Source organism: Prionailurus viverrinus, chromosome B4 (assembly GCF_022837055.1).
Source record: "Prionailurus viverrinus isolate Anna chromosome B4, UM_Priviv_1.0, whole genome shotgun sequence".
Lineage (NCBI taxonomy): Eukaryota > Metazoa > Chordata > Mammalia > Carnivora > Felidae > Prionailurus > Prionailurus viverrinus.
Window position 1 is genome coordinate 59,381,845 of NC_062567.1, and position 26,354 is coordinate 59,408,198.

General features: G+C 38.7%; 1 protein-coding gene across 1 annotated transcript in view; it reads left to right on the forward strand.

Annotated features, from left to right (window-relative positions):
* The window catches only part of FAR2 (fatty acyl-CoA reductase 2), a 154,609-nt gene that overhangs the window by 86,588 nt on the left and 41,667 nt on the right, over positions 1-26,354 (forward strand). The window contains exon 2 of the mRNA XM_047865882.1: positions 19,040-19,268. Coding sequence (XP_047721838.1) covers positions 19,080-19,268 — 189 coding nt within the window. The 5' untranslated portion in view covers positions 19,040-19,079. The remainder of the gene's footprint in view (positions 1-19,039; positions 19,269-26,354) is intronic.

Here is a 26,354-nt window from a genome sequence, read left to right on the forward strand (position 1 = left end):
CTTAAAATAACAGATAACATGTACTAACTAAAATAAAAACTTTTCCTTAAAATCGTATTATCATTAATCAACTGTCCTTCTTGACTTCTGAACATCATTATGCTAATAAATTTACCCAGTACTCTACACATGCTAAAATTATGCATTCTGGAGCTAGCATGTTATTTTTAAATGCTTTTAAAGTTCCATAGAAGTTTACATTCAATAATTGCCCTAATTTAGTCGATGCAACAGAAATGGGCATCTCTGTGGTCCCATGGGTCAGTGACAACACAGAACTATTTCCCCATGAGCAACCCATGTCTCTACACCTACTGGGCTCTAGTCCTGTTCATATACTCAAATCATGGTAAAGAAATATGGAATTTGAGTCACCATTACAACCCTAGAGATCTCCTTAAACTCTTAATAGTGCACTGAATTGAACTTTCCTGTTTAACCACCAGGCCAGTAGACTGATATCATTATACTCGGATCACTTTCTTTTAAGAAAAGACAAAAGTATTCCAAAGGTGCAAATTAAGTGTAGCAGAGGACAGTGGAGAAAAAGCTACTTTTATCTTTTCTACGTTTGGGTAATGGTTAACAGAATCAATTTGGAATTAGTGAGATCAGGTTCAAAACCCTGCTCTGCCTCTTGGATGGCTCCATTTAAAAAAAGTTAATCTCTGTAAATTCCCTTATCTATAAAATGAGTATAACGGTCGTGTGGAAATAAAAGAAAACTAACCAAATGAGAACAAGCAAAATTTATTCTGAGAGCTTGTTGTAGCAAGGGAGTTAGCCCCGGTCACTTGCAGAAACAGGCAGAGGAGCTGGAAAGCCTTAGAGTGGAAAAGGGGAAGAAGAAGGCTTTATGTGTGTCCTGACTGGGGGCTGTTGGCTTGGAGAAGTTGTAGGTGGGCTCATTAGAAGTGGGGTATCATGTGTGGTTGGTGAGCAGCACATACTTGGCTTCCTCTAAGTTGGAAACAGGGACAGAAATTAGAGAAGCTGCCAGTTGTTACTCTGGACCAGCTGTTACAGAAAAAAATTATAGTTCAGCTTCCTGGATTGTTACTAGAGATACCAACTTGAGTTCCTGCATATCTGATTTATAGCAGGTTGGCTTTCTGGTTGGTTTATTGCAGATAAGGGTTTGGGTTCCCGGGCAGGCTGCTGCAGGGGGTAGGTCAAAGTTCTGTTTCTATACCTGCTCTAACCATTGCCCAGTTATCCAGTCTCTCAATTGTATCATCATGGTGTTACCGTGTAGCACATGCTCAATAAATACAAATACAGTCTCTGAATTTTTCTTCACATCAGTGCTGGAGTTTGGATCAGAACTGAGTGGATGTGGGAGAAGTCAGATTGTGCTGGCATAACTAGGTACTTCCCTGCGGAATTAGGTCAGAGTCAGAATGGCTTATCAGTTGTAGGCAAAACACCAGTGGAGTCGTGAGAAGAATCTGAAATTGTCTATCCCATTCATTTCACTTCTAGTAACTGTCCAAGCCCAAAAGTAACTCTGGGGTCTTAATAGGTCTTTAAATGGATCCTGAGTTTAGGATGTATTCTGGGGATACAAATGAGCATAAAGCCTCTCGCAGGTGTTAGAAATTCTATAACCAGAACTCTCATGTGATGAGAGACAAGGCACCTTATCCTGAACAGGTAGGTGTCTGTTCCTCATTGTATCCCCAGGATCTAGCACAATGCCTGAAACGTAGTATATACTTAGCCAGCAGCTGAATGAATGAATAAGTGAGTGAGTGAGTGAGTGAGTGAGTGAGTGAGTGAGTGAGTGAATTTCCCAACTTAGATCAAGTAGCTATTATGAAAATAATAGGTGTCCCCTTGCCTGCTATGTAATTTAGGTATTCCTGTGTGTTCTTTTTTTTCACCAAAACTCCTAACATCTGATTGAGCCAAAAATAATCAAATGATTGGTCACAGAATATACAATGACAGGCAAAATCAAGCATGACTATTTTGGTTCCTTGTACCCCCCAAATCCTGAATTCTGGAAAGGAAGTGCGAATGGACACATCAAGTGGAATTTTAAAGCAGTGTTCAGTGAATAGGAACCATGACTCGAAGTAGCTTCTTATTAACATCAGTGTGAAGTGGTACCAAGTTTGAACATTTAAAAATGTTACAGTTATTCAAGTGATTTCACAGATGTATATTCCAAGCCACTTGGTTCACACAGCCTTTTGGAGACCATCCATGTCAATGTGACAGGCTGAGCTTCTTGCCTTTTGTGTGGCAGAGTCCCTGGAGACAAGGATTTCAGAAACAAGAGACATGGCTTAGCATCCAGCCACCACTGGGGTGCACTTGACCACACATGTTTTATCCATTCATTTGTTCATTGATTCATTCGCTTAAATAACATTGATGGGCCATGTAGAGTTTATTAGGCAGTAGGGATAAAAAGTTAATCTACCTTCCCCTCCCTCAAAGAGCTCAAGGCTCTGACATGAGATCACAGATGAACACAAATGCCGTAGCTAGAGACAGGATCTGACAGAATTTATTCATTCAGTTAGAATATATAAAGCACAAAAGGATGGCTAAGGTCTTTGCCCTTGAAGAACTTCAACTCTTGTACAGCAGAAAACCCGTGTACACAAATATACAAAATAGAACATGGTAAATGGAGGCAGGCCCTTAGAAGACAGGCAAGAATCCAGACTTGGGAATTCTCCTATCTTCCTTCTCCTTAGCCCCACATCTTTATTACACCTTCATTTTTGATTGATAAATAGACATAGGTGTTTGCCCTAGATATGAAGCAGGTTAGTAGTAAATTGGGTTGGCTTATAAATTATGAAATAATGGTTCACATTTAGAGCTAGACAGCAGAGGTCAGATGGTGTAACAGGAACCTTAATAATTTGAAATATATTCTCTGCCTGGCCACAGTAAAATGAACCGAGAGTGGATTTAACATTCCAGTAAACACTGTGAAAAGCATGTAAAACATAGGTGATTTGACTGGATAGTTCATATCAATTAATATTGTAAAAGAGAGTTTAAAATGGAGTTAGTATTTGTTTAAATAGCATAGTAACTGGAGGAGAGAACAGAGTGCCTCTTTTTCTCTGTTATAGTGATTGATATTAAATGATTAGGGCTAGGAACTTGTCCCAAACGCAGCTTTGATGGACTGTGTCTTTCTGATAGCTTGCACTTTGTTGTACAAAACCTGTTATGTTTCTTCTGATATTATATAGCTACAACACATAGTTTAATATAGACATGAAGTATTTTTTTAGATCTCTAAGTATCATTATTTTAAAGATAAATGCCTAAAATCTTTGTTGCTCTTTAATAGAATTCATTGTACATTATCAGAAAAAGAATGAATGTTGTTTGTGGTTTGCTGTGCTTCTGACACAGAATAAGATCTGATGGAGAGAATTGTACAGGGAAAGCATCAGCCTTAATTCAGAGTTAACCCTTCATAAAGGCCTAACTGCCCATTGCTGAATAATATATCTGTCTATGTCTATATCTATATCTATATCTATATCTATATCTATATCTATCTATATCTATATCTTTCTATCTAGAGACTGTCAATTTATTGGCATAGGTCATGATCAGTAAAGTCTGTTATAAAATAAGGATTTCCAATTCATCATATTGATTTATATATAATTAACCTTCATATTAACCTTTTTAAAAAATATAATTTCCCATGTGGTTCAAGAATAATTAGCTGGTATATGGCAATGACTAAGCTCCCGGAATCTCACTACATGAAGTAACTAACTCTGAGTCTTTTCTTTGGATGGATACAGTTAACAAATACTATGTCTGATCACTGACAGTAGCAAATCTTGCTATCCTACGTATATTTTTACATATACACCATCGTAATATTGTGGTACAAAAAATAATTTGTGCTACGGTTTTGTAGTAATTTCTCAGTGTTAATCTATGAAACAATTGTCTTTTTGGTGGACTGAATTAATGATGTTGAATTGGTCTCCTTTTAATCAGGCCTTGCTGTTAAAGATTTATACATTCCAGCTATTTTGTTTCCATGCAGTTTCCTGGTTGAATAAAAGGTTGAGATAGGGTTGTTTGGATGAGAAATAGAAATCTCCAACCTTATTTCTAAGGTCTGCTTGAATGAGTCTGAATAAGTCTTTGAATCCATATGAGTGGCAGACTGTATCTTATTAGAAGAAATTAGGGCACATTGATGTATATATAACACTGGGGTTATGCAACATATTTATTAATCATTGGTATGCTATTCTATAAAAATATCTGTTCATATACTTGCACTGTATTTTTAAAAATCCTTTAAATATCTATTCGTTTCAAATTTTGGTTTTGGGAAGCAGGAAAACAAAGAAAAAAATAACTTTTCAAAGCTTTAGTTATTTATTAGAAAAGACGTGTCCCCGTTCCACCTCTATCGATACATGCGTTATTATGGGTAACACCTGTGAACTCAGATGCTGGCAGTAAATAATGTACAAAGTCTCTCAATCAAAATTACCTTCATGCAAATGGGAGGTCCTGGAAGTTCAGACTGAGGCTTAGGCTGGACTGAAGCCATGCTCTGCAGTGTCCTGTGTTAGCCACATTCTATTATTGTTAGAAATGAGAATTCGTAAGTAAGCAGATTATTTTATGTATTGTTTTAAGTAAAAAAAAAGTCATAGGGACAACATAGGCTTACATTAAACATGGGGACTAAGGTACAAAATATGATCTGGAATCAGAACACAATTAAATCCCCTGTACTTGCATTTCTGTTACCACTTATATCTGAATCAGTGGGGTACTCATTAAAATGCATCTACTTGGGCCCTGCCCCAGCTTTCTAAATCAGAATCTCAGAAAATGGGGTCTGGTAAAAGAGCCATTTTAGCCAGCTTTCCAGATGATTCAAATACCCACTACACTTTGTGAAACACCCCCTGATTTTTTGTTCATTGATTAAATGAATCAGTTCTTCAGTTCTGACTCCTTCATTCACTGATTTAACAATATTTATCAAGCCACTTTTCATTGCATAGTATTGGGCTAGTTAGCATGTAAGCAATAATGCAATATAAAATACATCTCTGGCAAGTGTTTTACTACCTAATTAGGGTGACAAGGTGTACCCTCAATATCTATTAATAAATAAGCACAAGGTATTTGGATTCAGGGCCAAAGTAGCATTAATTGTATAGGATATAACATCCAGAACAAGGGAAACATCATTCTGTTCTGGTCAGATGACACTTGGAATAATAATCTCTCTCATTTATTACCTTATTTGATAATTAAAACTGCTCTGTGAAGTAGATAGAATATTATTTCACAGAAGAGAAAAAAAATTGAGTCCTAGAAATGAACTCTGCTCTGCTGCTAATTCCTACATCAGTGTTCTTCTCACTGTGCCTCTATTACACCTCACATAATTTTTTGTTGCTGTACTTAAGCTGAGACAGTTCAGAGATAGAAGAGTTTACCAGTAATGAATACTTTGGTTGAAAAACAAAGGAAATAATTCCAAATAACTAAAACTTCCTCCTGTCTCTGTATTTTATGTTCAGCTACCAAGACATCAAGCAAGGATTTTGTTCATTAAAATTTGTGGGAGAAGTCTTGCATATGGTGAATGTGTTAGCAGAAAATATTAATGATTATGATGGTTCATTTTATGTGTCAATTTGGCCAGACCACAGAAATAAATTTGTGAGGGTAGTCCCAAGATCCTTGAAGACCTAAGTGGTTATTCTTCTCTGTAGTCCAGAACTTACAGTGAGGACTGCTGTCACTAAATTGGAAAACCTAAATGCGTTGAAGATCCTCACATGGCTGGAGTCAAGTGTTGACCGTCCATTGCCAAAGTCAAGGTGGTCATGGTTCCATAATGGACATCAGAATGAAGCATAAATCAGAATACAATCTGACTACTAGAGTGCTAGGGCATTGACTGGTTGATCATGGTGTTCCTAGAAGTGAAATATATGGGAAGCCCACTAAATTCTTGCTTGATCTGTATAAGCAGAAAAGTTCTAGGTCAACTTGAACAGAAGTCTAACTTGAATCATTAAAACAGAGTTATGACCTCTGAATCAATTCCCAGATGCAAGCCAATTTACAGATGCAGAATGAAGGGGGAAGCCAGGCCCCCTTGAAACAGGACAACTGTATATTGCTAAAAATGCATTTTGTTAATCTTTTTCGCTGCCATCCCCAAAGGGACCTACAGTCTTTAACCAGGTTAACTGTACGCTGGGGAAAAAGAAAATAATGAGAACTTTTGGGGACTACCGGACAGTGGCTCTGAACTGACACTAATTCTAGGAAACCCAAAATGCCCCTGTAGTCCATCAGTCAGAATAGGAGCTTATGGATATCAGGTGATCAGGGGAGTTTTATGTTAGAACCATCTCGCACTGGGCTCAGTAGGTGTCTGTACCCATTTTTCCTCAGTTCAGAAAGTCATAATTGAAATAGATATACCCAGTAGGTGACAGAATCCCCGCAGAATCCCTGACCTGTGGAGCAAGAAAGGCCAAGTGGAAGCCACTCGAACTGCCTCTACCTAGTAACATGGTAGACCAAAATAAATAACCTCATTACTGGAGGGATTGCAGAGATGAGTGCCACCATCAAAGATTTGAAAGGTGCCGAGGTGGTGATTCTTACCACATTCCCATTCACCTTGACTATTTGGCCTGTGTAGAAGACAGATAAATTTTGTAGAGTGACTATGGATTATCATAAGCTTAACACAGTGGTGACTCATTGATTGCAGCTGTTATACCAGATGTGGATTCATTGCTTGAGAAAATTAACACATCCCCTGGTATCTGGTACGTAGCTACAGATCTGGCAAATGCTTTGCTCTTCATACATGTTAATAAAAAAAAAAAAAAGAGCAATTTGCTTTCAGCTGGCAAGGCCAGCAAGGCATCTTCACTGTCCTATCTCAGGGATATATCAACTCTGCAGCCCTATGCCATAACTTAATTTGCAGGAATCTTAATGACCTTTCCCTTCCATAAGCTATCATTTTGATCCATTACATTTGATGGCATTATGATGATTGGACCTAGTGAGCAAGAAGTAGCAAGTACTATAGACTTATTTGTAAGATATCATTACCAGAGGGTGGTAACTGACAAAAATTTTATTGGTAAAGTCCAACAAAAATTCAGGAATCTTCAATCCCTTTGGGGGTTTAGGGGGCCAGTGGTGTAGGGCACATTGAAATATCCCTTCTAAGACAAAGGATAAGTTGTTGCATCCGGTCCCTCCTACAACCAAACAAGAGATATGATGCCCTACTGAGCCTCTTTGGGTTTTGGAGGCAACATTATCCTTGTTTGGGTATGTTATTCTGGCCCATTTAGTGAGTAACCCCAAAAGCCACCATTTTTTGATGGGTCCCAGAATAAGAGAAGGCTCTACAACAGGTCCATGTTGCTGTGCAAGCCACTCTGCTACTTGAGGCATATAATCCAGCAGATCCAATAGTCTTTGAAGTGGCAATGGCAGATAAGGATGCTGTTGGGAGCCTTCAGCAGGCCTCTACTGGTGAGTCATAGCACAGACTCTTAGGATTGAGAGTAAAGCCCTGCCATCCTTTATGGATAACTACGTTCCTTTTAAGAATCAGCTTTAGGCCTACTACTGGCCTTAGTGGAAACTGAACACCTAACCATACCACTAACTTATCATGCAACTTGAGCTGCCCATCACGAACTGGATCTCATCTGACCCACCAAGCCATAAAGCTGGGCATGCACAGCAGCACTTCATCATCAAATACAAGTTTTACATATCTGATCAGGCCCAAGAAAGCCCTGAAGACACAAGTAGACCCATGAAGAAGTGGCCCAAATGCCCATGGTCCCCACTAGTGCTACACTACCTTTTTTCTCTCAGCCTGCATCTATGACCTTGTGAGGAATTCCCTATAATCAGTTGACAGAAGAAGAGAGAGATGTAGGTACCACCCAAAGTGAACAATTTCTTCTCTCTGGGACATCCCCAAAGGATAGTGGTGAAGGGAAATCCTCTCAGTGAATAGAATGTCAAGCAGTGAACCTGGTTATTCACTTTGCTTGGAAGGAGAAATGGCCAGATGTATAACTGTATACTGATTTATGACCTGTGGCCAATGGTTTGTCTGGATGGTCAGGGACTCAAAAGAACATGATTAGAACACGAGAGAACATTGACAACAAAGAAGTCTGGGGAAAAGGTATGTGGAATGAGCCAAAATGTGAAGATACCTGTGCACCACATAAATGTTTACCAGAAAGTGGCCTTGGCCAAGGAAGATATTAATAATCAAATGGATAGGATGACCACAGCTACCCCTTTATCCCCCAATAGACTCATAAACAAAGTGGTCATAGTGGCAGGGATGAAGGTTATGTGTGGGCTCAGTAACACGGACTTATGCTCACCAAGGCTGACTCATCCACAAATACACTGGTGAGTGCCCAGTTTTCCAGAAAAGGAGACCAACACTGAATCCCCAGGTGATAAGCCAGCTACCTAGAAGCAGATTGATTACAACGGACTACTTCTATCATGAGTCGGTGTTTTGTTCTTGCTGAAATAAAGGATGTGGATTTGCCTTCCCTGCATGTAATACTTCTGCCAAAACTACCATGAACAGACTTATAGAATGCCTACCCACCATCATGGTATTCCATACAGCATTGCTTCTGATCAAGGAACTCAATTCAGAGCAAATGAAGTATGGCGATAGGTTCATGCTCATAGAATTCACTGGTCTTGTCATGTTCATCACCATCCCGAAGCAGCTGACTTGACAGAATGGTGTAATAGTCTTTAGAAGACTCATTTATAGTGCCAGTTATGTGGCAGTACCTTGAAGGACAGGGGCAAAATTCTCCAGAAGGCTGTATATGTTCTGAATCATCATCTAATAGATCGTGCTATTTTCTCCCATAGCCAAGATTCACAGGTCCATGAGTTAAGAGGCAGAAATGAAAGTGTCACCACTCACTATTACCCCAATGACCCACTATCAAAAATTTTCTCCCTCTCCCCATGACCCTGTGTTCTGCTGGCTTAAAAATCTTAGTTCCAAAGGGAAGAAAGGTCCTACCAGGAGACAGAACAATGATTCAATTGAACTGGAAGTTAAGCCTGCTGTCTGGCCACTTTGAATATCTCATGCCTCTGAATCAACAAGCAAAGAGGGGAGTCTCTGTGCTGGCTGGGGGAGTATTGATCCTAACTACCGAGAGAAAACATTGGAGGTAAGGAAGAGTGTGTCTGAAATATAGGCGATCCCTCAGGGCATCTCTTAGCATTATAATGCCCTGTGATCGAGGAGTCAAGATGGCCGAACAGCATGGAAGTTTTTTGTGTGTCTCGCGTCCATGAAATACAGCCAGACCAACACTAAACCATCCTACACACCTAGAAAACTGATTGGAGGATATAATGCCCTGTGATCAAGGTCAATGAAAAACTACAATGACCCAATTCAGAGAGGACTGCTGATGACCCAGACGCTTCAGGAATGAAGGCTTGGGTCATGCCCACCAGATAAAGAATCCTGACCCACTGAACTGCCAACTGAAATGTAGTTACAAATACCATGTGACTAGTTACAGAAATGATGACTATAGTTGTCATGATTATTTTTGTTGTTTTGTTATGAATACATTTGTGTGTCTGTGTAAAACAAATGTTTTCCTCACTATCTAATCCTCTTATGTGAAATAAGATATATTAATTTTATATCTTAGTATTTAACTGATTTCAACTTTATGTCATAGTATTTTAAGTTATAGGATATCAGAAAGAAGAGTAAATATTACCCAAAGACTTTGCATCCTCTTCTGGGGAAAGAGTTAGTATGTTTTAGTTGTATGCAGGATAGTTATATAATGTTGGGCAGAAGTATGAGTTTGCTATTGTCATTATTATGGAAATTATGGTTTAAGGAGATTTGCGTGGGTGCCAAGTCAACAAGGGTGGACTTATGATGTTTAATTTTATATGTCAACTGGCTAGACCAATTGCCCAGATATTGGTCAAACATTATTCTAGATATTTCTATGAAGGCGTATTTGAATGAGATTAGCATGTAAACCAATGGACTTTGGGTAAAGCAGATTACCCTCCATAGTGTGAGTGAGCCTCATGCAATTACTTGAAGGACTCAATTGAACAAAGACCGACTTCCCCCAAGAAAGAATTCTACCTTTGGTCTTAAACTGCAACTCTTCCTTGAGTCTCCAGCCTGCAGATTTTGGATTTACCAAGCTTCCATAATCTCATGAGACAGTTTCTTAAAATTCCCTCCCCACTCCCACACACACATTTTTCTCCCCATCTCCCTCCCTCTCTCTCTCTCTCTCTCTCTCTCTCTCTCTCCCCTCCCACTTATTTCTCTCCTCCCTCTCTATCTCTATTTTTCTCTTCCTCTGTCTGTTGATGGATGGATAGATAGATAATCTATGTCATGTCATCTTAAAAAAAAATAGTCTTTAGTTCTAAGCAGAGCATGAAAAAGTAGGTTAGCTTACTATCCATTCAGTTGGGTTCCTTTGGTCATTGTGTTAATAGATCAACTATTCTTTTATTTACAACCCCACCAATTTATAATTAATCAAGACAAAATAGGAAGCATCAAGATTTCCATTTGATTGTGACTCTTGATACCATTTTAGAATATTCAAATGTTGCCTATTGTTTGACTTACCTATAAGCAATAATAATGGTACTATGCATTTTTATAATGCTTTACCATTTAGGAAGAATGTTTACATTTTAATTATTCACACCTAACCCAGTAGGTCCCATATTGTAGGCAGTCTACACACCTATTTAATCAATTATGATGAAATAATGAGTTTAGGTCATATTTTTCCTTTTTCATCTTTGTTAAGTTTGGAGGGCTTTTTGGAACACTTACTAATGAGCTAAGCACAAGGAAATTAAGAAGAATGTGTTAAGGTGATTAGTAAATTTTGTGTTTCTAAAGCCAGCCTGGACTGTCCTTCCCCCTTCAGAACTCTTTCCAAATTGGTTTTTCCTGACTATGGCTCATTGCTAATGTGATTAGTGAGGCTATGCCCCCAACAGTTGCCCACAATACCCCTGGGGGTTAGTATGTCCCCATCAAGAACTTAAAAGTTCTCGCAGAAAGACTTTATATAACAAGCCCACAGTGAAAAGTATCTAAGTTTATTGCTGAATTGTGGAAACTAAAGATAAATAAAAAAGAAAGAATTCTGATGAAAACTCTTTTTTTCCTACTAAGTACTTGAAAGCAGATATGTGACTTATATACAGACTCTTAAGGCTTGGATTAATGACGTCTCTATAGTTTATTGTAAAAGGCCTGTCCATATTTTCACAAACATGTAAATGCCACAAATCAATAGCCTACCTCTATCCCCAAAGATGGGAAAATGAGACAGATACATTTGCTTCACTAAAAAGGTCTACTCCATAATTGGAGTAAGGTTGATAGGAATTATTGTCAAGTTATTTTACTTATCCAAAAATGTTCATCTCTCTTCATATGTGTTTGTGTACGCATTAGGCTGCTCGAGCTACTATAATAAAATACCACAAACTGGGTGGCTTTAACAGACATTTATTTCTTATAGTTTTGGAGGCTGTAAGTCCATAATTGTGGTGCAGGCAAATTCAGTTTCTGGTGGGAGCTCTCTTCTTGGCTTGTAGACAACTCCCTTCTCTGTACCTACTTACATGGCCTTTCTTTGGTGCCTAATGTTTAAGGAGAGACTGTTCTTTGGTGTCTCTTCCTCTTCTTATTAGGATGCCAGTCCTGTCGAATTAGGGCCCCACCCTGATGATCCCTTGTAACCCAAACACCTTATATCCAAATGCCATCACAGTAGGTGTTAGAGTTTGAACTTATGCATTTGGAGAGGACATAATTCAGGCCATAAATAGTGTTTAATGTAATTTTAGCTACATTTTTAAAAATATTTAAACACATTTTAAACAAATGAGGTTTGGGGGCACCTAGGTAGCTCAGTCAGTTGAGCATCTGACTCTTGATTTTGGCGTAGGTCAAGACCCCAGGGTCATGGGATTGAGTCCCTCAAGGGGCTTTGTGCTGAGCTTGGAGCCTGCTTAATACTCTCTCTCTTCCTCTGCCCTTCTCCCCAGATTGTACTCTCTCTCTCTCTCTCTCTAAAAAAAAAAAAGGAAAATAAAATAAATAAACTAAGGAGGCTTGTTTTGCAAATTTCTTTGTACCTTTAGTGCCCACAGCAAAAGAAGAGCCTATAAAAATACCAGCTGCCATGACTTTCTGGGAACTTTTTCAAAATATATATTATTAAATTACCATTTAAAATCATGGAAAGAAATTACAGACATGAAAAGAGACTCTTTCCCTTTAATCCTATCACACTATTATACAGCTACTGTCATTGATTTCACACACACACACCCCCATTCTTCCCCACAGGGGTTTGTAATGGACATTAATGATGCTTCACAAGTTTGTCGTCTTCTTTTTTTCATTGAATAATATTTTGTAAATGCATTTATGTGATTAATTCAGCACATTTATTGAAAGAATTTCAACTGTTCAATTTTGATGAAGCAGAACAACTTTCATTTACTGAGTTTTACAAAATAGCATCAATTTTCTTCAATAGATCAGCCCATATTACCAGGCTCATTGCCAACTGACACTCCATTTGCCTACATGAGATATATCTTAATACACATCATGTCTGAATTTTCACAAAGGGTAACAGAATTATCTATAGATGAGATTGGCTCAATTATTTATAGAATTATTAATATACAGTAACCAATACTAAATGGTTTTCCTTGGCTGATCTCCTGTTGGCCCAATTGCTATTCTTTCCAAAGTTTGCCCATAATCAGTTTAGATGGATAAAATTGAGAGGCTCAATCTATATGAAATGTGGGGTTCATAGTCTAACTTAAAGCACAGAGACCAGAAGAAATTTGGTTACATAAGAAGGGGGTAATCTTTCTCTGAAGAAATCTTCCTTCATCTTCACTTTGAGTACTATCAGAATTTGCCATGCGTGTAATTTGCTTGGGTAAATATACTTAGCCATGAAGGATTTAATATAGGTAAAATAGGGGTAGCAGTGGATCTTATTTGTGCTTAGCTTCACAAGCAGAAATTTAAGCCTTGAATCTTGATTTTTTAGTATGATGTGCTGCATGTTATAAAATGAGAATTGAAGAAGGTCCAAGAACAATGATTCTCTGAAGAAGAGGCAATTTTTCCCGAGAGCACATTTAGCGAAGTCTAGGCATACCTGGCCGAGGAAGAGCGATGTTATTACCATCTAATGAGTAGAAGCCAAGGATGCAAGTAAAGACTTTACATTGTACCGGACAGCCCCCTCCCCCAAACATTTATTCATCTCTAAATGTTTATAGTGCCAAGACTAAGAAACCTTGGTTATGTAAGATTCCTGAGAGGCAAAGAAACTTGTTGGGTTTTTTTAATGTTTTTTTCTGAAGGACTATCAAGAAATTTGGGCAAGCTTGTCTCCCTTACATTTCTGAATCTTAATTTTTTTATTTTCCAGAAGAACCATTCAAAGAATAATTCCCATATGCTGAAACCAGAAAAAATGTATATAACTTGGCACAACAATTATGATTCAGGATTTTCACATCTGTTCTCTAGAAATGAGAACAGCCTCATTTTACTACCAAAAGGATACTAAAAACTAGCTATTTCTACTCATGACCATGGGAAATGATCTTAAGGAGAAAGCTCCAGAATAGAAAGGAAGAATCTAAGCTGCCTACAGCCTATTCACTGCTATTCCCAGTGCCTACCCAGTATCAGGCACGTAGTACGTGTTCAACAAACATGCACTGGCTGATTTTCATAGGCCCCCTCACTTATCATTCAAGCGTCATACATCCTACATTATACAGGATGATTCTGAAAGTTGTCAAAGTTGCTTAGGCTTCCCACAAGCCATATCATGAGCATGAGGGACAAGAAATTGTCCTTTGCTCTCTGCACTGGCAATCAGAAGATATGAAAGGCAAACCATGACCTGGTCAGCTGTCCTAAACGTATTACTCCTTGAAGAGTTGCATATCATCCATTACTGAATGTAAGGTTATTTTAATTTTTAAAAGAATTTAATTATTTTAATGAATTATATTCAGGGTTAACAGTCCCTGGACCTTGCAAGTTTAATATCCGGAATAGAATTCAGGGAGCCAAATTTCATATAGGAGTTTCTGGGGCCAGTGTTAAGCCATATATTGAGAGTGGAAGCAACAAGTAGAGGAAACATCTCTGTTACAGCTTTGATCGGAGGATGAGGAATTCCCTGACATTTTTCAGAATCGCTTGTCTTGATCAGAGTCTTGGCCACACTCCTCTGCCACCTGCTCTTGACAATTGGGTAATGAGTGCCAGGAAATACTGTTTTATGTTTTGTTTTCCTGTCGGAGAACTCAGTGTTCTCTGCTATGGTTTGGGTTGTATTTGAGAAGTAGTTGGACTCCAGACAGAACAGGCAAATTCTGTTCTTTGGGGACACATCAACCCTTCCTTTGTTCTATAAGAAATGGGCTCATTAGAAATATATTACCTGCTTCCTGAAATTTTTTATCACATGCTACAAAACTGTGTCTGGGATCAAAATATGTGAACAGTAATGGGGCACCTGCGTGGCTCAGTTGGTTAAGTGTCTGACTTTGGCTCAGGTCATGATCTCATGGTTCATGAGTTTGAGCCCCACATGGGGTACTGTACTGACAGCTCAGAGCCTGGAGCCTGCTTCAGATTCTGTGTCTCCCTCTCTCCGCCCCTCCCCTGCTCAAGCTCTGTCTCTCTCTCTTTCTTAAAAATAAATAAACATTAAAAACATGTTTTTTTTATATCTCAACAGTATATTTGCATGGAAAGTAACCCTATCCAAACTCAGTTTCTCTTCTGTATTTCCCTGCCAACCAAGCTCATTTATGCCTAATATACTAAACGGGTATGATGCCAAAACATTTTTATATAAAAAAGAATTGGCAAGGGTCATCATCAAATAGAGTTGCATTTGGGGAAAACAGTTTACTTGGCTGGATGGTTGATTGAGTTGTAAATCACCTCTTATTTCCAAGAGAGGATTTTTAAATGCATAATACGGAGTACTTAAAATAAATGTCAAAGGGAAAAACCAGAAGTTATTAAGAGGAAAAACATATAATATAGTGACTGTATTAATAGCTAATACTTAGTATATACTATAGGAAACTAAGAGCTGTCTTTTTTTATTGACATTATTAACATACAATGTTATATTCATTTCAGATATACAATATAATAAATAATTCACCAATTCTGTACATGGCTTAGTGCTCATCATGATAAGTGTACTCTTAATCCCCTTTGTTTATTTCATCCTTCTTCCTACCCACCCACCCTCTGGCAAACATCAGTTTGTTCTCTGTATTTAAGAGGCTGGTTTTTTGCTTGTCTTTTTTTCCTTCTTTGTTTGCTTTGTTTCTTAAATTCCATATATTAGTGAGATCATACACTATTTGTTTTTCACTGTCTGACTTATTTCACTTAGCATTATATCCTCTAGGTCCATCCATGTTGTTGCAAATGGCAACATTTCATGCTTTTTATGGCTGAGTAATATTCCATTGTGTGTCTATACCACCTCTTCTGTGTTCATTCATCTGTTGATGGACACTTAGGTTACTTCCGTATCTTGGCTATTGTAATGCCGAGTAAGGCTTCAGTAAATATAGGGAGGCATGTATCTCTTCAAATTGGTGTTTTTGTTTTCTTTGGGTAAATACCTAATAGTGGAATTACTGGATCATATAGTAATTTTATTTTTAATGTTTTGAGAAATCTTTCTACTGTTTTCCACAGTGACTGCACCAAATTACATTTCCACCAAGAGTGCACAAGGAGTCCATTTTCTCCACATCCTCACAACACTTGTTATTTCTTGTCTTTTTGGTTCTACCCATTCTGACAAGTGTAAGGTGCTATCTCACTGTGGTCTTGATTTGTATTTCCCTGAGGATGAGTGATGTTGAGCATCCCTTCATGTGTCTGTCAGCCATGTGAATGTCTTCTTTGGGAAAAGGTCTGTTTGGGTTCTCGGCCCATTTTTAATCAGATTATTTGGGATGTTTTGATGTATACTTGTATGGGTTCTCTATATATTTTAGATATTAAGCCCTTATTGGCTATATCATTTGCAAATATCTTCTCCAATTAAGTAGGTTGCCTCCAATTAAATATCTTTTGATAGTTTCCTTTGCTGTGCAAAAGCTTTTTTATTTTGGTATAGTCCCAATAGTTTATTTTTACTTTTGTTTCCCTTGCCTGAGGAAACATATCAAGAAAAATGTTTCTATGGCTAATGCCAAAGAAATTACCACCCATGTTTTCTTCTAGTTTATGGCTCAAGGTGTCACATTTAGGTCTTTAATGAATTTTGAGTTTATTTTTGTGAATGGTATAAGAAAGAGGTCCAGTTTTATTCTTGTGCATGTGGCTGTCCCGTTTACCCAGCACCATTTGCCGAAGAGACTGTCTTTTCTCCATTGTATATTCTTGTCTTCTTTGTCAAAGATTAACTGGCCATATAAATGTGGATTTATCTGGGCTGTCTATTCTGATCTAGGTGTCTACTTTGTGCCAATAGAATACTGTTTTGATTGCTGAGAGTTAAAAAAAATTTTTTTTAATGTTTATCTTTATTTTTGAGAGAGAGAGAGGGGCAAAGTGCAAGTTAGGGAGGAGCAGAGAGAGGGGGATTCACAGAATCTGAAGCAGGCTCCAGGCTCTGAGCTGTCAGCACAGAGCCCAATGTGAGGCTCAAACTCACGAATGAGAGATCATGACCTGAGCTGAAGTCAGACGCTTTACTGACTGAGCCACCCAGGCGCCCCTGATTGCTAACAGTTTTAATATATTCACTCATATAATTCTTACCACAGCATTATTAAGAGGATGCTTTTGTTATCTCCATTTACTGATGAGCAAACTATAGCATAGAGAAATTCATAATTTGCCTGAGGTCACAGAGCTAATAAGTGGTAGAACTGGGATTTGATTTCAGATGGTCTTGCTTAGAACCTGTGCACTAAACTAGGATGTCATACTGCCTTCCGGACGTGGTAACAGCACTTTCCTGAGTTTCAAGGCAGGCAAGACAAAACTCATCAATACTTTTCCCAAGTGATAAAATCTTGAGAAAATCATTGGATACATTGCAGCATGAATAACATTATTGAACATGACCAAAATTATGATTGCTATTTTGCACCAAGTCCAAATGTGTTCTTCAAAATAGTATTTTTCACATCAGCCTTCAATAAGAGGGGTTTAAATAGGGACTCAGGGGATATAGCTAACATCATTTGAAATCCAGATTTCCTAAAGTGAATAGTGTTGATGATTGGGTGTGATTTCTGTCACTGATCCCTATTTTATTTGCATTTTTAACAGTCTATAATTATCTTGTTTGCATATTTACTTACTTTTATGTTGTTGGCCTCTTCTGCTAAAGGGAATGCAAGGGTCTGTTTGCCTTATTCATCTGTTAATCTTTGGAACTTTGCACAGATGCCGACATGATAGGTCCTCAAAATTACTTGTTGAGTGAATTCATGAGTGAACGAATCCTCCAAAGGCAAAGAGCTCTGCCCAAGAACAGCCTCAAATTCCTTACAGTATAAACTATGTCTATAATTACAATTTGTAAGTTATGACTATGAGAAGTTAGGGAGTTCGTTGAGGAGTTACTGGCAGAGTAATCCTGACTGGACTTGACAAGGCAGGGTGCTGACTCTTCTGCCTGTTTTTGTCTTCTTCACGAGCTCTGATGTTAGGGCCAGTCCCTGAGCTTGTGTTTTGCAAGATCAACCCAACCCCATCCAGCAGATTACCGGGGAGTGGCTACAGATGGCCGTCAGTGACAATGACAGAAAGGAAGTCTGCACCCACACCACAGCACTGTTTCATTCAAAGCTCTCCACCGCTGCTTCCAATGGACAGTTTTAAACCCAGGCTTAAAGACGAAACACTTCACGTTGCATGACTACAGCATATGGTGCCTTTTCCAGGAGGCCCAGGATCCAAAAGCCGCATGTGGCTTCCCCCTGCCAGATTTGCTCCTTCTCTGTGTTCCTGGCAATGGCCGGAAACGGACGATAGATCACCTGGAGCCACTTCAGTGTTAACAAAGTCCCTGGTCTGTGGCTTCACTTGTTCGAGCTTCTCTGCCCTTTGTCTCTTGCCACATTTCAACCCTAAGAATAGCCAGCATACAGGGAAAGGGAGGCACGGGGCCCCTTTTTAGCTCAAGGAAGAGAAAAGCATATTTATTCAGAAATGGGTAGGTAGGCCAAGGCCTGTTAGTTCAAGTGAGACCAAAAGCTATTTGTTCCAATATTTTCTGTAAATAAAACTGCCACTGTAATGGTAATTCCATCATAAGTTTCAAAAAATGTGATGGCTGTTCTCAGCTTAATTTTCACAGGCTCTGGGGCCACTACTAGCCTTATCATTTACATTCTCATAACCCTGAACTCCTTTTATTTCCTCCATATAGCACAATCTATAGCTTGTACCTTTGCTTTTGCTTTTTGGACTGGGACACCTTTACCCCAGCCCTTCTCTGCCTTCCAGTTTTACCTCATGCATCACCACCTATTCAGGCGGGCCTTTCTGCAATTTCCAGATCCTGCTGTACACCCCGCCTCTGTGACCCCCTTTGTTTTAGCACTCATGTATTATATTTAATGATGTATTTAGGTGTTGGCCTCCATTTGAATAATAGCAATTTATTGAGGGCAAGAACCATGTCTCACTCATTTTTTGCCCACAATTCCTGGCATAAAGTCTGGCATTTAATAAAGTGATCTCAATAAATCTCGATTGAAATGAATCATTTGTCAATAAACCATGATGTCCTCACTTGGGCCTTTTTCTACATTCAAAACTCCTGGAAGCATCAGAAACATTTTAAATGACTGTATTTTTGAGCTTCTGAGAATGTAACATTTTGTTATTTCTCTTCCTTTTCAGGAACCTCTTTCCGGAGCTATAAAAGACAAAGAGAAGAATCATGTCCATGATTGCAGCTTTCTATGGTGGCAAGTCCATTCTCATCACTGGGGCCACAGGCTTCATGGGCAAAGTGTTGATGGAGAAGCTGTTTCGCACCAGCCCAGACCTGAAAGTCATTTACATCCTTGTGAGGACCAAGGCTGGCCAGACTACGCAGCAGAGGGTTTTCCAGATCCTAAATAGTAAGGTATGCCTTAGGGGAAGAGCCTTGGGGCAAGATGACTCACTACAATATTCCCTGACAGCCCCAGATTGCAAGTTGCGGGGCCCAGGATGCCTGGGCAGGTAGAGGAGAGGAGACAAGATGGCAATCAGGTGCTCATAGAAATCTGTGGTGTTTTCCTGTAGGAGAAGAAAGAGGGCATAGGCTCTGTCCAGGGCAGGTGAGCAGATACTCTATGTTCTGGAAATTACTGAGTAAGAATCAAAAATGCTAAAATCCCCAGAGTGGACTCTCCAACCTCAAAATCTGTCAAAGTTCAACAGAACCCTTTCCTACTTCTAAATTCAAGGTAGTTCCCCCCCCCCAAGTTTTGGATATTCTATTCTATTCTGAACAGGTATGATTAGTAAGTAGCCATGCGATAATACTTGGCAGTTGTCCACACTCCACAAGGTTTAGGTGTTACATACTTATCTATGGTAACTTGGTATTTGTATTATTCCATCGGTTCTTCTAAGGGGAAAACATGGAACATGAAATATTACATACATAAATGAGCATTTGTGTATCAGACCCCCTCACTCCTTAAATAAAAGATTATACGTATCCTCCCATGTTTTATAAATCTGAGGGTAGTATTGGCTTTGGTCTCAAGCATATCTTAGCTCAAATTCTGGCTTGTCAGTTTATTGTCACTTTACCTCGTAAGCTCCGGTTTGCGGTGTTCTACATAGGAAGAGAGACAAGGACTTCCCAGGATTGCCACAGGAATTAAATTAAAAAAAAAAAAAAGGCATGTGTCTGGTTCAGAGGCCTCTTCGAAATATGCAGGGTCATTTAGGGTTGGCAAAAGGAAAATTTAAATAAGGTGTTTTTCTTGTTGTTGTTTTTTTTGTTTTCTTTTATAAAAAGCCTCCTTTCCCATGTGTAGGAATGCTCCCATCTAACGGAGGCAGTATCTGTTAGCACAGCACATTACAGACACTCAGGAACCCCGATGATCACATTTACCTGCAGGTACCTGGATGAGATTTTGGTACAAATGATCATCAAGAGAATCAGGAAAGCCTCTCCTGTTTCTCATGGCTTGACTCAGCAGTGGGACAAATAATAGTAGCTGACAGTTATGTAGTTAGTACTTATGTACTTAGTATTAAGTACTTATGCACCTAGTACATAGCAGGCACCATTCAAAGGCTTTTTTGTGCCTTACCCCATTGATTTTTGCAACAGCCTGATGAAAAAAGAATGATTAATATCCTCAATTTTCATTTTCCAGATTTTATGGATGGGAACACAGGCCTGGAGTGTTAACTTACCAGAGGTCACCCAGGTGGTAAATGAGAGTCAGACTCTAGATCTCAGTCTGGCCCCTGAGGCAACACACTTGCCTCTGCCCAACACTGCCTGCTTTGTAGCTAGTGGGTCTTAAGACCAAAATGATAAGGTGGCATAAAGCTGAAATCTAGATCCCTCTTCAGACAGCTGTGTTCACTTATATATCCCTAATGGAGTTTGTTTTTCTCACATAGCAGACATGCCTTTTTAGCTTTGTAGCCGGCGAATAGATCTCTAGATAAATATTGTGGCAGAGTCTTGTGGTCAGCACTGTCTTTACCTACTGTTCTTTTCAATCACACAACAATATTACTTTTGTCCTGAAGATCTTGATTGTACTGTACATAACTTATCTGTGAAACTGACTTGCAAATCTCCACACTTGTTCCCACTATTGGGCTATTTATTGCCTGCTATTGACCTTTATGTATAGTGGTTCTCAAAATGTGGTTTCCAGACCAGCAGGATCAATATCACCTGGGAACTGTCTGTTATCATCAGATAGTGCTTGAAAAGCATAGGCTTCACAAGGCAGACTGACCTGGGTTTGAACCTCAGCACTAGCAATTAATAGCTATGTGACGGTGGGCAAGATATATACTTGTATCTATGAGCCTTGGTTTCCTTATTTGTAAGTAGGGTAATAATACCTTGCTCACCCGAGAGTGGTCTGTCTGTCTATCCACCTCACTCTATCTCTCTCCCCTACTCAAGTCTTTCTGGATTCAAACCCAAGTCTGACATCATTAGGTATGGTATAGTTTTAACCACTATCCCCTGTGGCCTCACTTTTTACTGTTATGCTAATTAGGGTTTATTGTATAGATTTCTTTTCTCCATAAATTTTACCTAAATGAATTATGGGAGGAAAGAAATCTGTTGCACATTAAATGGCTGATCAACTTAATATCTGTGGTAAAACACCATGTCTGCATGACCGTTTTGTGGGGCTTCTTTTCTTTTTTTTAGTACTTTTATTTATTGAATTCCTTGGACATCTAAAGAATTTGGAGAAGCTTATACACTATGATTATTTTTTAAGGCACCTTACTTCTATGTTATCATTTATAACAGAAACGTTAATTGCTAAAAAGAACAGATTCCATCACTTATTGAAAACAAGCCTTTGGAGGGGTGCCTGGGTGGCTCAATTGGGTAAATGTCCAACTCTGGCTCAGGGCATGATCTTGCAGTTTGTGAGTTCAAGCCTCATGTCGGGCTCTGTGCTAACAGCTCAGAGCCTGGAGCTTGCTTCAGACTGTGTGTCTCTCTCTGTCTCTGCCCCTCCCTTGCTCACACTCTATAAGCTCTGTCTCTCAAAACTAAACAAATGTTAAAGAAAACAGGCTTTAGTTATGCAAAGACCCATTTTCTTGGCTATGTGGAATTTGATACCTACAAAAGATTTTCCATGGGGGGAAAAATGATGTGCTTTATTTTATTTCTGGGCATTCAAAAACTGAAAAGTTTCCACTACAAAAATCATGAATTCTTGCCTCAGAATATGAGGATGCTCTTGCTGATTGGCTGTCAAGAAGGCTGTGTGCAGGGAAGGGACAGCCCAATCCTTATTACTGACTGTGACGTATAAGGTATTATTGCTCATATTCATTTTGAAACTAAAAATTCAAAAGAAAGACAAACCTTAAGATTACATTTTTAAAATATGTGAATAGACTCCTTTTGCACAAAAAAAACCCCTTCCAGATTATATTAATTTTTTTGTTTTGTTTTTTGTTTTGACTTAGAGTATGTGGCTATTTAAATTCAAATTAATTATAATAATGAACTTTAAAATTCAGTTTTCAGTCATAGTAGCCATATTTCAGTGCTCAATAGCTACGTGTGCTGCTGGCTGCTTTACTGTACAGGTATAGAACATTTCTATAATCACAGAGTTTTAGACAGCATTCATTTAGATGATTGAGTGTCTTGTATGGAAGGACCATGCTGTGATTAAGATTTTCATGCTGCCCCTCATTTTTATTAACGCTACACTTACTGAAGTGCTTGCTTATGTGTCACACGTATGCTAGGCACTAAGGATATGAAGACAAAAATGACATGGCCAAGTCAAGTGATGGAGATAGTCATGTAAAACATGATTACAATGCAACACGAGTTCTCCAGAGAGAGGAAACCAAAGGGCAGTCTAAGCAGGAAGAACCACACCTGCAAATGGATGGCTGGTATGGTATATTTGAGAACCTCTGGGTGACTTGCTTAGCCCCAAACAAGTGAGTTTTTAAGAACTAGAAAGGCATGCTAGTTCAGGCCAGATTCTTAAAGACTACATACACACAATTGTTTTAGTTAGCTCACTTTCAGTTGGAAGAAAACTCGATTGAAACCGGCTTAGAAAACAAAGATGATATATTGATTATACAATGGGAAACTCCAGGACCACAGTCATGGGCAGTGGGCTGGAGCTCTGGCCACCTTGGTCTGTGACTCTCTCAGCTCTGCCATTTTGTTCTAGTTTTATTCCAGTTATGAATAAGATGGTTGTTGTTATTGCAAGATTCATGTGTGTGTGTGTGTGTGTGTGTGTGTGTGTGTGTGTGTATACATATACATATACATATACACATACATATATATATGACAGCCTTTGGATAAAGAGAGGCTGGCTCCCCCTGAAACTCTCTTTCAAGATTGATGAAACCTCTTTTCTTGAAAACCTCGTATTTCCCCTTATATCTTACCAGCCTGGGGTAGGTTATATGTCCATTTCTGGACCAACCCCTATCACATGTGGTATGACATATACTGATTTATGCAGAAACTCCAGATCTAAGCTAACCACTGAGCAGAGGGTAAGAGTTCACTTAGATAAGTAAGTCTTTCCCCGGGGCTGGGGTGAGACCATCTTCTCCTGAGGCACAGTGGCTACATGGAGAATGGAGAACATCTGAATGATAATTTAGATACTTCTCAAGACCCAGAAGAATGGATATTAGGAAGCAAGCATCCTGAGAAGAGCCTGGTCTCAGGAGTCACACAGACCTGAGTTGGTGTCCTCTCTCCACCAAGCAGTGTGCCTTTACATAACTGAGCCTGAGTAACCCAAATAAGGATACTAATGGCTATTGTCTTCTACACTGTTGTGAGATGTCAGTGAGCTAATACAGGAAAGACACTTAGAATAGTGCCTGGACCAGGATAAGAACTTGGCAATTATTAGTTTTTAATATTACTATTCAAATATGGAAGCTTGAGCTTTATCTTTTAGGGGATGGCACTCCAGTTGAAGGCCTTTTTTTTGTCTTCTGAAAGCTGGATGATTCCGCTATTTTAAATAATGGTAATAAAACAGCACTCAGCTGATGAAGATGGGAAATTAATTGTGGGATCTGTGATTGTAATGAGTTTAGCTGAGTAATTGAAACAGAAATCATACTACGTTTTCCCCTTATGGAAGAACTCTGCCAACTCATGGAATAGAGGATCAGCAAAATGCATTCTGATACAGAATACCTAAATGTGTTAGGCAAAATATGTTTTTATAAAATAATCTTAGTGCATCACTGAGTTAGAGAAAGAGCAAGAGCAGAAACAGCAATGAAAAATTAGCCACCTGAGAATTCTGAATAATCTTGGGGATCTTGAATTGGGAGTGTAATCAATCACAACTCAATTAAGGTGCAGAGAAACCAAAGCTGACTTGTGGGTTAAAAAGGTGAAGTAGAATTTCTCTATGGGTTTTGTTAATGTAAAGCATAAAATAATCAGCTTTTGACATTCACTAATCTAAAACATAGCCATCAATTGGTCATCTCCACTGCAGAGATAACTAAACTTGAGGTTAGTTGTCATTTAAAACCAAGAAAAAACCAACCAGCAGCCATTTGCTGAATCCCTGAATGCTTAGAAGTCTCCATTTCTAGTCCCATAGATGTCTTCCAGTTGAAATTTTTAAACCTGTTCTCCATATCTTTCAGGATAGTCCCAATAGTATCAAGTCCAGCATACAAAGTTAGCTTTCTGTAAACAGTCAGGCTCACATACCCACCCCTTTGCTAAGACTGTCTTCACACAGTCTCCTAAATTCACCCTCAGAATAAAAATATTTTTCTTTTCTTAATTAAAGTTTTGTCCTCTCCCTAAAGAAGCCTTTGCTGTTGTAAAGTGAAACTACTGAAGATATGTATAAATGAGTGTCTTAAAAGGAAACAATTACTGTAGCATCAAAATGCTCAAGAGATTGGCACATGGAAAAGTCTTCTTAAGTTTCTAGCTATTTCTGGTTTTGTAGCAAAGGCATTCATTATTCTTTCATAAAATTTTGACGTACGTGGTCAGATAGAAGCATGCAGAATGGACAGATCTTGGACTTCTACCTAAAAGGGGAATAATGTAGTTTAACATTTTTGTAGCATGATATTTTAAAAGTAAGAATATTCCATATGAATTCTAGTTTTCTTCTATTTGGTTAGAATTTGGGGGGAAGGTGCAAGTTGGCTATTCCAAATATGTGGGCTGCCACAATCAACTTTCCAAGATAGGGTTATACTTCAGGGAATGTGCCCATAAACCTTTGATTTCCTGATAATTCTGTCTGCTTTTATGATCTCCTAATGTCAAATCCAGTAGGAGTAAAAGAGTCTTACGTTTGGCAGATAATACACCATTTTCTCAAGTGTATTGGATTAGCCAAAACTAATAACACATTTATTACCCCAACTTTTCCCTCTAAATTTTAAGTCTAAGACCTTTGCATTGTCATTACTCTCATGTGTTATCACTGTCCACTTGGTAGGTAATCAACCAAATTTGTTGAATGATCAAGTTTAATGCATTCTAGTTTCTCAGTGGTCTTGTCTGAGTCCAGGCCAAACTTTAGTTCTATTGTATGGCCACTCTTGCTCCTGGTTTTTACTCAGAAGAACTTTACTATCTGGGTTAGTGTTTCTTCTGATAGGCTTCTGATTCTGCAAATATTTATTAAATATCATCCACAAATCAAGACCCAGTTTCTATTCTGTCACTTAACTTTATTTTGACATAGACAGGGTGCTTTAAATGCAATCATACCTTATTCCTAAGTGAGGCCTGGTATCATTTTTAAGCAATATTTCTCTTCATTCACACGTAGCAATGTATAAATTCTAATTCATCTCAAAGTACAACAGTATTCTTTTTTTTTTTTTAATTTTTTAATGTTTATTCAGTTTTGAGAGACAGAGAGCAAGCGGGGGTGGGCAGAAAGAGGGAGACACAGAATCCGAAGCAGCCTCCAGGCTCTGAGCTGTCAGCACAGAGCCTGATGTGGGGCTCGAACTCACGAACTGTGAGACATGACCTGAGCCGAAGTCAGGGACCTAACTGACTGAGCCACCCAGGCGCCCCTCAAAGTACAATGGTATTCTTAAAAGGTAGATAAAGGTATGTTATGTCATATCAGGGAAGTTAGGCTTGGAAGTATGTCTTTTCTTAATTTTTTTTTTTTTTTTTTTTTTTTTTTAGAGAAAGAGCATGAGTTGGGGAGAGGGAGAGAGAGAAAGAGAGAGAGAGAGAATGAATCTTGAGTAGGCTCCATGCATAGCGCAGAGCCCCACACAGGGGTCAATCCCATGACCTTGGGTTAATGACCCAGGCTAAAATCAAGAGTTGGACATTCAAATGACTGAGCCACTCAGGTGCCCATGGAAGTTTTTCTTTAAGACATAATAAATTAAAATGTTATCAGTTTGCCTTTGATTCCCACTATGTCCCCAGGAAATACAGTCAAGAGAACATCTGTTGTATCTATCAAAATTCATGCATCTGATT